This window comes from Macrotis lagotis, chromosome 1 (assembly GCF_037893015.1).
Source record: "Macrotis lagotis isolate mMagLag1 chromosome 1, bilby.v1.9.chrom.fasta, whole genome shotgun sequence".
Classification (NCBI taxonomy): Eukaryota; Metazoa; Chordata; class Mammalia; order Peramelemorphia; family Peramelidae; genus Macrotis; species Macrotis lagotis.
The window spans coordinates 750,245,902-750,260,303 of record NC_133658.1 but is presented as its reverse complement, the minus strand read 5'-3'; the positions used below and the strand labels follow the sequence as shown (position 1 = coordinate 750,260,303).

The window sequence follows — 14,402 nt, the reverse complement described above, 5'->3', positions numbered from 1 at the left end:
CTAACAGCAACATGGGGGTGATGATCAATCTTGAAGGACTCGCTCATTCCATTAGTGCAACAATTGGGAACAATTTTGAGCTGTCTGCAAAGGAGAGTGCCATCTGTATCCAGATAAGGAAATGTGGAGTTTGAACAAAGTGCAAGGACTATTCCCTTTAATTTGGAAAGAAACAGATATCTTATTGTCTGATCTTGTTACCTATTAGATTTCTTGTCTCTTCTTTAAGGATATGATTTCTCTCTCAGCACACCCAATTTGGATCAAGGTACAACATGGAAACAAAGTAAAGAATGACAGATTGCTTTCTGGGGGGGGGTAGTAAGATTGGGGGGGAGTTTAAAACTCAAATAATATCTTTAATAAAAATAAATTTAAATGAATAAACAAACAAATAAATAAATACAAGCATGGGGGGATAAATAAATAAATTTTTTTTCCCTCACTTTATGTTTCTTGAGGTTATCTTTCTTTGTGGGGGGGTAAGTTTACTTTTACAACATGACTACTATAGTAATAATTTTCAAGGTTATACATTTTTAACCTACAGCAAGTAACCTACTTTCTCAATGAGCATAGGGTGGGAGGAAGGGAAAGAATTTGAAAATCAAGTTTGGGAAGTAAATGTTGAAATGTGCTTTTGCATGTAGCTGGGGAGAAAATTTTTAAAAATAGAAATAAATATTTTAAAAAATGAGATTGGAAGTCAGGCTACTGAGTTAAGAAGTGAGAAGAAAGTGAGAGTAGGTATCTGTTACAGACAACCTTATCAAGAAACTTAGCCCCAAAATGAAAAAGTGATATGGTAGGACAACTAGCAGAGATGGCTGGATCAAGTCAGAGTTGAGGATGGAGGTAATATGAGCATCTTTCTAAGGCAGGAGGGAAGCAGTCAGTAAGACAGGGAAAGAATAAAGATTAGTGAGAGTTAGAAAGATAGAGAGCCAATCTGCTGGAGAATAAAGTATGGAATATAATTCTACGTGTATTCAGAGGAAAGTCACCTCATTATGTAAGACATGGTTGAAGGTGGAGATAGTAGCAGAAAGTACTTGGAAATTGTGAATTGAGGAAAAGGGGATATAAGTAAGCTTTTGGTAAATGGCCTCAATTTTCTGAATGTAATATAATGAGGCAGGTCTCTGGAGTGGTAAAGGAAAAGATTTAAGATGAAAGCAAGTGTGTTATCAGATCACATATTCCAAAGAGTACAACTGAAGGGTTGAGTAGGTTCAGAGTGAGTCATTGGTGGGGTTAGGTTAAGGGGGACAGTAATAAAGAAATTTGGGATGTAATATGCAGTTTGTACAATGATGACCTGGAATTCAGGATCACTCATATGGAAAGAGTCTAACTATATGGGAGTCTATTAATCATTGCCATGTGATTTAGGGAGATTATTAATTTTATCAGGAGTTCAGCCTCAGGTTAGTATCCTCTCAGGGCGTTAGGTAGCTTGGATAAGGAACCCATTTGGGAAAACAGATGGAATAGCATTTTTCTTCTATTCTTACAAGCAGCACAGGCCAATAGATAGGTAGAGGGAGCAGGAAAGAAGCAGATGTCTGTGCCCTGTGGGTTAGAAGGATCCCCTGTAGGCAGGAAGGGTTCCCTGCAAACAGGAAGAAATCAGCCCAAAGGACTGGCAGGGAATGGAACGACATTTCTCTGACTCCAATGATGACAAGAAAAGTCCAGGTTCAGGAGAACTACATGCAATGAAATTGTGTCCATCTAATCCCTTGAAGACAGATACATTTCTGAAACCAATCACAAAAATAGTACAAAAGATATAGTGATACCAGGAGAGTTTAAACATTTGGACATATGCTGGAAGTCAATCTGTAAAAAAAAAAAAAAGAAAAAAATCTGAAAAAATTTTCTTAACCTCCCTTGATGTCAGTTTCATCATCTATAAAGTTGTGAGGTTTTTTAAACGTGGTTCCCTGGTAATAGGTTGAAGGACAGTGGGAACACTGAGATGCATATGAAAAGATTTGAAGTAAGAATGATAGCAGCAAACAAGTATTTGAAGGGCTATCATATGGAAGAGAAATAAGACTTGTTTCACTGGCCTCAAAGAGCAGAAGTAGAAGCAATAGGTAAAACCTACAGGAAGGTAGTTGACTCAATATCTAGAAAAAACTTTCTAACAATTAGATTTATTCAAAAGTGGAATGGAGGGAGCCACTAGGTGGTGCAGTGGATAGAGCACCAGCCCTGGAGTCAGGAGTACCTGAGTTCAAATCCAGCCTCAGACACTTAATAATTACCTAGCTGTGTGGCCTTGGGCAAGCCACTTAACCCCATTGCCTTGGAAAAAAAAAACCCTAAAAAAAAAGTGAACCCAAAAGTAATTCATTAATGGAAAAATTTCAGTCTAGTGGGACACCTTTAGTGTTATACTACAGAATTCTGTTTTCAAACCTATTCTACATTCTTATTAATAACTTGATTAAAGACAAGAGAGGCATACTTATCAAAAAGGGTGAATGACTCAAAACAGAGAGATAGCTAATGTGTTGACATCAGAATCTAAAAAAGTCTTCAGATGACAAAACAATGGTCTAAAGATAAAGACTTTAAGACTGATAAATTCGAAGTTCTAACTAGATTTTTTTTTAAGTTCAAAGCACTGGTACAGGACAATGAAATTTGTAGCTGAGCAGTACATCCAAAGTTTTTTTATTAAAAAAAGGTTAAATTTAGAGGCGGCTAGGTGGCACAGTGGATAAAGCACCAGCCCTGGAGTCAGGAGTACCTGGGTTCAAATCCGGTCTCAGACACTTAATAATTACCTAGCTTGTGGCCTTGGGCAAGCCACTTAACCCCATTTGCCTAGCAAAAAAAACAACAAAAAAGAAAAAGGTTAAATTTATGTGGAATGATCTAAGCTTCTAAAAAAAATCTAAATATATTAATTTGTACTAATACAAGTACTTAAAACAAAAGAATTAATAATCTCACTGCAATTTCTGCTGGTCAAAACACATCTGAAATACAATGTTTAGTACTGGACCCAATTATCTAGACAAACAGCAGTCTGTCCAAGGAAGGACAATAAGGACAGTGAGGCAACTAAACTATGTTAGATATAGATCTGCTAAAGAGACTGGGATATTTAGCCTAGAAAAGGGAAGATAATGAATACATGATAGCTGCCTTCAAATTTCTGAAAGGCTGTCATAGGAAAGAAGGGTTCAAGCTATTCTATGCAGCTTCAAAGTCAGAATATGTGTCAACATAGATGAACTTAAGTAATAATAAGAGCTGTCCAACAACATGAACAGCCTTATGGGGTGGTGACTTGGCAGGCCTCAAAAAGAGGACAGATGGCCACTCATAAGTAAGATTTCTAAAAATGATTCTTCTAGGGGACAGAAGCTAGATTATATGAGCTACACGATCCATTTTAACTTAAAATTCTATAAAAGGTAGAGAGGTATAAGAAAAGAATGACTAGGAGTCAATAAATACCTGGGTTCAAATCCCTCCTCCACCATTTAGATTTGTGACCAGGAACAAATCACTTAACCTCTCTGAGCCTTTGTTTCCTTATCTGTAAAATGCAGATAATAATACCACCTACCTCACAAGGTTGTTGTGAGGATCAAATGAGATAATGTATGTAAAGCACTTTGCAAACCTGAAAGCACAATATAAATGTCAGCTATTATGATGATGATGATGTTCTACAAAGGACTTTCTGGCTACTAATCCCTTATTAATAAGACCTGGGAAAAAATGAAATGGAAGTGTATTTCAGAGCTTGATCAAGCTTCCACATGCACACCTTCCCTCAGACAAGTAAACTATCTTCAATATTCTCAGTCCAAATCCTGCCTCTGTTCACTAAGGGTGTGGTTATGACAAGTGGAAAGAACAGTGGACAAGAGCCAGTCTGCCTAATAGTGTGACCTTTGTGAGGCTTCCTAACCTCTCTCTGCCTAAATATCTGTAAAATGAGGGGATGGGTCTGGATAATCAAAAAGATCTACACTAGGTCTACTATTCCAAGGCACTAGTGAGGAAGCATATACCTATGGCAAAAGTTCTCCCTTTGTTGGTACTACTTTAGTAGAAACTAGAGGGAAAATGGATTAAGAGATTTCTCCCAGCACCTCGTGTTAGATACTGAACACCTAGGAACCATTCATAAGAATCTTTCCACCAGAAAAAGTAGTTATAGGATGATAATATGGAAGAAATTCTGAGTCTTGGAAAACCAAGTCTCATTGCTCATTCAGTGCATACCAGACAAATACCTGCTAAAGAAGTCTAGCTTCTCATCATGGGAATTGAGGTGCTGCTGAAGTTGTTCTGAGCTTATGAATCGACGATTGCATTCATAACAAGGCCAGTTTTTCTCTTGTTCTCTAAGAACTGTGATGAAAGAAAAATAAATGTTAAGGTAGATGTTCAACAGTTACCACAGGAAAACCACATCTCATCAAAGTTCCTGGCACTTTCATTCACATTCAATCTGCCCTGCTGAATCATATGGTGCCTATATTTATTTGAATTACTAAGTGCTTTGACCAATGATCAAATGATAACAACACATAGTTATTAGGGTCCTTAGCCAATTCATTCTAGATTTTCAGTGGTACAATTACTTATCTCACCACACTAGATTTAAGCACAAGGACTACAATTTAGAAAAATAAGTAAGTAATGTAGAGATTTTGGATCCAATGATAATAGTCTTAAACAGGAATTTCTTAATCTTTTGTATCTCTCAAGGACCCCTTTGCCCAACTGGTGAAGCCTAAGGACATATTGTCAGGGCTTTAAATACATGTTTTTAAATGCACAAAATAAAATATATAGGATTATAAATGCAGGTGATTTCCTTTATAATCCAACCTGTTTTATTGAAATTAAAGTTACTGATTAAGAATTTTATTGAAGTTATTGAAATTTTTTAAAAATAAGTTCATTTAAATGTTACTTTTTAAATAAGTTCAATACCTTCTAAGGAGCCCGTCTAAAAAGGTTATTCTTTCATGTCAGTTAAAAACCAATATTTTACTAATCACATTCAGAGAAAAAACTAGAGTCTAAATGCAGATCAAAGCATTCTATTTTCATTTTTTTCTTTTTTCCTTTCTCATGAATTTTCCCTATTGTTCTGATTCTTCTTTCACAAAATGATTCATGTGGAAATATGCTTAACATGATTGTACACATATAAACTATATCAGATTGCTTGCTATCTTGGGGAGGGGAGAGGAAAGGGAGAGAGAAAAATTTAGAACTCAAAATCTTACAAAAATGAATACTGAAATGTATCTTTACATATCATAGTAAAAGAAATAAAATACAATTAAGAAAAAATTAAAGTATAAAAAAAAGGATAGTGTGAAATAGAAAAGTTTCAAAATAATCAATGTTTTTCTTGCAGTTCCTCAAAGTTGATTATACTTAGAAAAGGAATATTTTCTGATTGGGGTTTATAATTTAATAATCTAGAAGTTTTCATCACATTAAATGTTCTTTTCCCAGAATCCATGAGAGAAAACAAAACTTGTCATTATAATCTGAGACTGGCAGTTAAGAGACATGTAACTTTGAATAACTTTACTGGCATATCACACAATATCCTAAAAATTAGGGGTTAAACTGTGAAGAGGCAATATATTTAATCCTCTGGATTACATAAAGTCTTATTTTTATAGAACTCATACAAATAACATAAAATGCAAAAAATCCAAACTACCTTTTCTTTCCTCCTCAGAAATGTCATGGATCTTCTGGTTTACAAACTCAGCATAGGATGCTGCATACCACACCTGCAGGACACACACACACACATTGGGAAAAATCAGTCTACATCCTCAGGTCCTTCTGCTATGTTCTAACCATTCCCTCCACTCACCTGAATAAAGGAGCTTCTTCATGGCCCACAAAACAGAAAATGACAAGTTATCAATTGTGAAAATTTTCTACTGGCAGCTGGTCAAGTAAAACTGCATGTTTCTTTATGGTTTCCACCTTTTTTCCCTGTTCTATGGAATAAGCATACTCTACCTTCTAAACTAAAGTTTCACAGTGTCTTCCCTAAAGGAGGTGCTAGATGGCATTTAGTATCATCCCGAACATTATTCACATCAAAACTTTCTTCTGTTACAATAATTCGCAGAATGAATGCTTCAATTGCCTTCATTAAAGTGACATTTGAAAAATAAATAAAGTGGAATTATCTCCTAAAATTGCCTTCCCTGAAAATTACAAGCAAAATCTTCATTACATGATTAGGCCCCAGGAAGCATAAAATTCTAATACAATATTCTCCCCTTAAAAATAAATGCATGGGCGGGGCAGAGCCAAGATGGTGGCATGAAGGCAGCATTTCCTGAGAAGTACAACCCCCCCCAAACCCCCCCAAAATAAAGAATGGCTCTATGCAAAATTTAGCAGGGCAGAACCCACAGAAAGACTGAGTGATACGTTTCCCAGTGCAAGATAACTTAGAACTTCCACAGGAAAGGTGTGCTTCACCAGGACTAGGGGTTGGGAAAAAAGCCCTGGCCGCAGCCCAGCACAGCCCAGAGATCACTGGCAACAGCTTGAAGGGGCAGTAAGAGAATTTTGCTGCACCTGTTTGAGTGTGGAGTGAGGAGCCTGGCCACAGAGTCTGCAGTGAGAATCGGGAGAGAGCAGCCTACACCCCAGAGAAGGTAAAGGGAAGTCTGCAAATATTTCTCTGCTTTCCCTGGGGTAGAACTCTGCTGTTTGCCTAAGCTCACATATTGCAGTTTGGGCTTCCTTACTAACATAGCTGGAGCCCTCCTTATAGCCCCAGGGCAGAGGGAAGTACTGTGCCAGCTTTTAAGACCCTGGAGGAATAAATGTCCCAGTGGGCTGTCCCAAAAAAACAACCCCAAAGCCTTAAGTGCTGTAAATTAGCCTTGGGTTGAGGAAATGAGTAAACAATAGAAAAAGAAGAATCTGGGCAGCTAGGTGGCGCAGTGGATAGAGCACTGGCCTTGGAGTCAGGAGTACCTGAGTTCAATTCCGGCCTCAGACACTTAATAATTACCTAGCCCTGTGGCCTTGGGCAAGCCACTTAACCCTATTGCCTTGCAAAAACTAAAAAAAAAAAAAAAAAAAAAAAAAAAAGAATCTGACCATAGAGAATTACTTTAGTCCCACAGAAGATCAAAACACGTACTCATATGATGACTTATCCAAAAACCTCCAAGAGAAATAGAAAATGGGCTCAATTAAGGGAGGTGGAGGAAAAATTGGGAGGAGAAATGAGAGTGATGCAGAAAAATCATGAAAACCAAATCAAAAGCCTGGTGAAAGATATACAAAAAGAATACTGAAGAAAATAATGTGTTAAAAACCAGTTTAGGCCTAATGGAAAAAAAAGCAAAACAAAAGGCAAATGAGGAGAAGAATGCCTTAAAAAACAGAACTGGCCAGCTGGAAAAGGAGATAAAAAAGCTCTCTGAAGAAAATAACTTCTTGGGGAGGCTAGGTGGCACAGTGAATAGAACACCGGCCCTGGAGTCAGGAGTACCTGAGCTCAAATCCGACCTCAGACACTTAATAATTACCTAGCTGTGTAGCCTTGAGCAAGCCACTTAACCCCATTGCCCTGCAAAAAAAAAAAAATAACTTCTTCAAATGCAAAATGGAACTAAAGGAAGCTGGTGACTTTGCAAGAAATCAGGAAGAAATAAAACTCTTGCAAAAAAGCCAAAAATTAGAAGAAAATGTGAAATACCTCATTGGAAAAACAAGTGACCTTGAAAATAGATCCAGAAGAAATAATTTAAAAATTATTGGACTATCTGAAAGCCACGACCAGGAGAAAAGCCTAGACTTCATTTTTCAAGAAATAATATAGCAATATTGCACTGAGATCCTAGACGCGGAGCGTAAAATAGAAATTGAGAGAATTCACCAATTACCCCCTGAAAGGGATCCCAAAAGAAAAACTTCCAGGAATATTATAGCCAAATTCCAAAACTCCCAAATCAAAGAGAAAATTCTAAAAGCTGCCAGAAACAGACAATTCAACTACTGAGGCTCCATAGTCAGGATTGCACAGGATCTGGCAGCATCTACATTAAGGGCTTGTAGGGATTGGAATACGATATTCCAGAAGGCAAAAGATCTTGGTTTACAACCAAGAATCAACTACCCAGCAAGACTGAACATCCTCTTTCAGGGGAAAAGATGAATTTTCAACGAAAGAAGGGACTTTCAAATTTTCCTATCGAGATGACCAGAGCTGAACAAAAAGGTTCATCTCTAAGTACAGGACTCTGGTGAACCATAGAGGGGGTGGAAGAGAGGGACTAACTATGAGGAACTCAATGATGTTGAACTGTTTGTATTCTTGCATGGGAAGAAGATATTGATAACTCATATGAACTTTCTCATTTATAAGAGCTGTTAGAAGGAACATATATAGACAGGACATAGGAAGGAGCAGAATATAATGGTATGATGTGGTAAAGGGATAGAGTCAATGGGTGATAGGGGAAAGTACTGGGAGGAAGGAAAAGGAGATGAAGAAGAAGCTGAGAGATTTCACACAAGAGTCAAGAAAAAGCTTTTTCAATGGAGTGGAGGAGGGGAAGGCAAGGGGGATTGAGTGACATGGGAAATGGCTCAGGGAGGAAATGACATACTCACTTAATAGGGTGAGGAAATCTGTCTTGCCCTGGAGAAGGATGGGAGGAAAGGGATGGGATGAGGGGGAATGGGGGGAGGGAAGGGGGGAATTGGTGATAGAAGAAAGGGAAGATTGAAGGAGAGGGTACTCAGATTTAACACATTTTTGGACAGGGCCAGGATGAAAGGAGAGAGAGAATAGAATAAATGAGAGTGGGGAGAAATAGAGTGGAGGTACAGCTAGTAATAGCAACTGAGGAAAAAATATTGAAGCAACTTCTCTGGTGGATTTATGATAAAGAAAGCAACTCACCCCAGAGACAGAGCGATTGAAATCTGAACACAGACTGAATTACATTGTTTTCTCTCTCTCTCTCTCTCTCTCTCTCTACTCTTGAGGTTTCCCATCTTGATTGGGTGGGTTATGTTTACTCTTAAAACATTCAATTTACATCCATGTATGGCATGGAAACAATGTAGAGACTGTCAGACATCCTTCTGTGGGGGGGCAGGGAAGGGAGGGGGGGAAATTGTAGAATCCAGAGACTTGCAAAAAATGATGGGTACATATTACTATTGTATATAACTGGAAAACAAATAAAATGTTAAAATGTTAAAAAAAAAATAAATGCATGGGGGTATAGGTTGTGTGGTGATTAGAGCACCAGCCCTAGAGTGAGGAGGACTTGAATTCAAATCCAACCTCAGACACTTAATAATTGCCTAGCTATGTGACCTTGAGCAAGTCACAACCCCATTGCCTTAATAAATAAAATTACAAAACAAAAACAAGTGACTGAATCCATCTTTGCATCAACAAGGCTTTATGAAAAGCCTTCTTATATATAAGAATGTACAAAATATATAGGAAACAAGTGCAAGGTAATTTCAGGATGAGTGGGGAAGACCCTAGTAGTTAGGAGGAATCAGGAAAGTTTTCATGGAGGAGGTAGTATTTAACCTGAGTTTTAAAAGAAATAAAGGATGCTAAGAAGCAGAGATGAGGAGAGAGGACATTCTAAGCATGAAAGACAGCCAGTGTGAAGGAGAAGGAAGGAGGAGGAGGCTGATTAAGTATCTACTGTGTTTTAGACTCCACTACTAAAAACACTACCAATATTATATCATTTGATCTATACAACTCTGGAAGGCAGAAGATATTACTATCTCCATTTTACAGTTGAGGAAAATGGCAATAGCCAGAGTTTAAATGACTTCCCCAGGGTCACACAGATAGTAAATGTCTGAGGTTAAATTTGAACTCAAGTCCTCCTCACTCCAGGCCCTCTATTCAATCTATGCTACGAAACTGCAACATACCAGTGTTTGTGGGTGAAGAACATGAAGGTCAATTGGCTGAATCAAAGAGTATGAGAAAGAAAATATTGTAAAATAAGGTGGAAAGGTAATTTGGAGTCATGCTGAGAGTCTTTTAAATGTCAAACAGAAGAGTTAATATCTTTATCCTAGCAGTAATGGGTTTGTGAAGCAAAGTAATGAATGATCTGGCATGATCTAACCTATGTTTTGGGAATGTCACTCTGGCTGCTGAAGGTGAGTCTTAGGAGGAGCAGATCAATCTATAAAATTCAGTTATGTTCCAGGCTAAATTTTAAACTATGTCTTACAAGTATCAAAAGCTATCATATAAGGCTTACTAAAAAGCAGGCATGGTATTGAGTACTTGAAGAACAAAAAAGAAAATTTCTGCCTTCAAGGAATTTATAATCTAATGGCATTAAATATTTTTGAAGCAAACTATATATAGGATAAATAAGAAATAATTAACAGAGGGAAGGCACTGAAATTAAAACGACTTAGAAAAGGCTTCCTGTAAACTGAATTTTAACTGAGTCTTAAAAGGAGGCTGGGGGGCGGGGGGGGGGGGGGGAGAATAGTCCAGACATGGGGGGGGGGGGGCAGCCAAGAGAATGCCTGGAGCCAAAAAGGAAAGGTCTTGTTTGTGGAATAGTTAAGAGACCAGAGTCACAGGATCAAAAGTGGGGAGAAAGTGAAAGAAAACTGGAAAAGTAGGAGGGGGTTCAATTACATAGGGCTTTGAATGTCAAAGACAGCATATTGCACTTGATCCTAGAGGCAATAGGCAGCCATTGGAATTTATTGAGTTGGGGGAGGGGGTGGGGGAGAAAAGATAGGACCAGAGTTTTTTTAAGAAAAACACTTTAGTGGCTGAATGGTGGATAGATTTGCATGGGAAGACTATCTCCATTTTACAGTTGGAGTAGTAAAAGACAGACCCACCAGTAAGCTATTGCAGTTATCCAGCTAAGAGGTGATAGCCTGAGCAGAGTCAGAGGAGAGAATGGAAGTATATAAGTATATGGAAGTATATAAAATGGAAGTATATAAAAAATGTTGCAAGGTTCTTCAACAAGAGATTAGATGTGGGGGGTTCAGCTCTTCTCAAAAATATCATGATCACAGACTTAGAATTGTGATGGAAAATACAATCCACATGTGGAAAAAGAACCATGGAGTCTGCATGCATATCAAAGCATTATGTTTCATTTTTTTAATTTGCTTTTTTGTTCTTTTCTTTTCCCTTTTGTTCTGATCCTTTTTTCACAGCATGCCTACTATGGAAATGTGTGTAGCATGATGCAAACGAATAATAAGATGACTAATTCAGATGACTTCCTATCTTGGGGGGTGGGGGTGGATGTAAGGCATGGGAAGGAGAAAACTTTACAAAAATGAATACTGAATACCATTTTTTATATAATTGGGAAAATAAATAAATTTTAAAATATATAATTGTGATATATTGGACAAAATAAAAATATAATAAAATATGATAATATCACATTTTAAAACTAAAAAAGATGAAATGCAAAAAAAGAAAGAAAAGCTCTTATAAAAATGGAATAAACTATTAATATTTGGCAAATGGCTGGAATTATAAATTGATGGCAAGTATAGAATTGAAATTGATAAAGGTTGTAAACCACATTGAGTAGAGATATGGTGTTGTCCTAACAAGAAACAGGGATGCAGGGTAGAGGAAGTATATATGCAGATATCTATTTAAACATGTTGATTTTAAGATGTCCACAGGATACTCAATTAGAAATTCAAATAGGGAGTTAATAATCATATGATCAATAGATCTAGATTTGGAACAGAATTCAGAGATCATTTAAAATAGCACTCCTCATTTTTCAGATGAGGAAATTGAAAGCCAGGAAGATTCAACAATTTGCCCAATGTCACACAACTAGAAAAAAATCAGAGATGGGATTTGAACCCAGTCCTCTAATTCCAGAGTCAGTGTTCTTTTCATAGCATTATAATGAAAGTCTTGAGCTCAGGAACAGAGCTTGGACCTAGAGATATAACCATAGGATTCATCTATATAAAGATAACTGAACCCATGGAAACTGATATAAGTACTAAGGAGAACTCAAAGAAAGAAGAGAACTCAGGACAGAGCTTTGTCAGACAAAGCCACAGCATAAGAACATAACGTGGATCATGAGCCATCAAAAGGTGCAGTCAGCAAACAGGCAGAAAGCCAAGAGAGAAGATCTCTGGACTATTAAAAGAGAATCTAGGAGAGGGTGGACAACAGTGTCAAAGATGAAGAAGAATGCAGATTAAGGAAAACAAAATAAAACACCAAATTTGGCACTAAGAGATCAGAGTAAATTTGGAGAAAATATTTTCAGTTGAGTGAGGAAGATAGAAGCTAGACTGCCAGAAACCAGCAAATCAACCAAACACATAGAATTTCCCTCTAAATATTAAAGAATATATTGAAAAGTGAACAGTTTTATCTATACAGTTAACTACCAATTCATAAAAGATCAAGTTTCACAGCAGAAACATAATGCCATTAACACAGTTCACTCATCCAACTTTTCTGGAGAACAATTTGGAATTACACCCAAAGGGCAACAAAAATGTGCATGCTCTTTGATCCAGCAATACTATTACAGGGTCTATATGCCCTGAAGAGATTATGAAAAAGAGTAAAAACATCACTTGTACAAATATATTCATAGCAGCCCTATTTGTAGTGGCAAAGAGTTGGAAATTAAGTGAATGTCCTTCAATTGGGGAATGGCTTAACAAACTGTAGTATATGAATGTCATGAGACACTATTGTACTATTAGAAACCAGGAGGGATGGGAATTCAGGGAAGCCTGGAAGGATTTGCATGAAGTGATGCTGAGTGAGATGAGCAGAACCAGAAGAATATTGTATACCCTAACAACAACATGGGGGTGATGATCAACCTTGATGGACTTGCTCATTCCATCAATGCAACAATCAGGCACAATTTTGGGGTATCTGCAATAGAGAATAGTATCTATATCCAGAAAAAGAACCGTGGAGTTTGAACAAAGACCAAAGATCTTCAATTTTTTTTTTTAGGTTTTGTTTTTGTTTTTTTTGCAAAGCAATGAGGTTAAGTGGCTTGCCCAAGGCCATACAGCTAGGTAATTATTAAGAGTCTGAGGCCAAATTTGAACTCAGGTACTCCTGACTCCAGGGCCAGTGCTCTATCCACTGTGCCATCTAGCCACCCCCTATTACCTTCAAGTTTAAAAAAAAAACTGCTATCTTATTATGTAATTTTGCTATCTCTTATACTTAATTTTTCTTCCTTAAGGATATGATTTCTCTCTCATCATTCAACTTAGATCAACGTATACCTGGAAACAATGTGGGGGATGGGGGAGGGAAACAAGATTAGGGGAAAAATTGTAAAATTCAAAATAAATAAAATCTTTCCAAAGTAAAAAAAAAAAAAAACATTGCACAGCTCACATACACCAGGTTGACCTCACAAATCTATCAGCCCTTTCTTCCTAGTCTTTTGGTACAAATGAAGCCTTATGAGGACATGAAAGCAAAGATTTCTTCACCATACCATCTATGTATTTAAAGCATTATCATCAATCTAACAAGAAGTCTGGTGAGATTATCTAGGGAAACATTTTATTTGTGATATTTCCTATCCAGAAAAGGGCACCACAAATTTCATACCCTACCTTGAGCTCCTGTTTGGGTTCTACATTCTTTATCGTTGTGTAATAAACATGGTGACCATATTGGTAAGCCACTAGGTTCTGTTCCAAGTGATTCTGTGCTGGCCGAACAAACATCATCCAGTTACAAAGTGCTTCATCTGACAATTCAAACCATAGGTCTTCATGTATGTCCCTGTCTTTCCTGTCCCCTTTCTCAAGAGAAACCTACAATCAAAAAGCATGAGGAAAAAAGTCACCAGAAACTTTCAACACCATATGCATCCCTTAATATACTGAAAATCCATCTTTGATAAGGATAGCTCAGTATCCTGATTATCCCTTTTGCATTCCAACACTACTACATATATGGTCCTCACTAGAGAAAGGAGAGTCCTCCTAATACTTCAAGAGTTAGAGAATTACCTAGATATAACCTAAGACTTTGCTCCCCATTGTAGGGTTTAATCAGATTGTTGTCAAAATTGACAGAAAAATTCAAAAAGACCAGAATGCATGAATATTTTATTAGCTCTCCTTTACCCCCCAACTAATGCTTCCTTTTAAGTTCCTTTTTAACCCTTTTTAGTCAGATAATTTAAAAAAAGATTTTGTCTTTGACCGGCTGGTTAGTCTTGCCAAAATAAACATACCTTCTAAGCTATGATAGTAAAGTTCAATGTGCATTATTTGACACTTCACACCCTTGAAAGTACATAGCATGTGTAATGTTAGCAGCTTAGAAGCCATTTTCCCTTACTTCCTATATACTTTCCTTA

The 14,402-nt window shown here is 37.2% G+C and overlaps 1 protein-coding gene across 6 annotated transcripts in view; it reads right to left on the bottom strand.

Annotated features, from left to right (window-relative positions):
- The window catches only part of PRDM10 (PR/SET domain 10), a 150,567-nt gene that overhangs the window by 61,113 nt on the left and 75,052 nt on the right, over positions 1 to 14,402 (bottom strand). For all 6 annotated transcript variants that reach the window (XM_074216304.1, XM_074216305.1, XM_074216303.1 and 3 more), the window contains exons 7-9: positions 13,648 to 13,851; positions 5,720 to 5,792; positions 4,266 to 4,383 (exon numbers count right to left, since the gene is read on the bottom strand). In XM_074216304.1, coding sequence (XP_074072405.1) covers positions 4,266 to 4,383; positions 5,720 to 5,792; positions 13,648 to 13,851 — 395 coding nt within the window. The remainder of the gene's footprint in view (positions 1 to 4,265; positions 4,384 to 5,719; positions 5,793 to 13,647; positions 13,852 to 14,402) is intronic.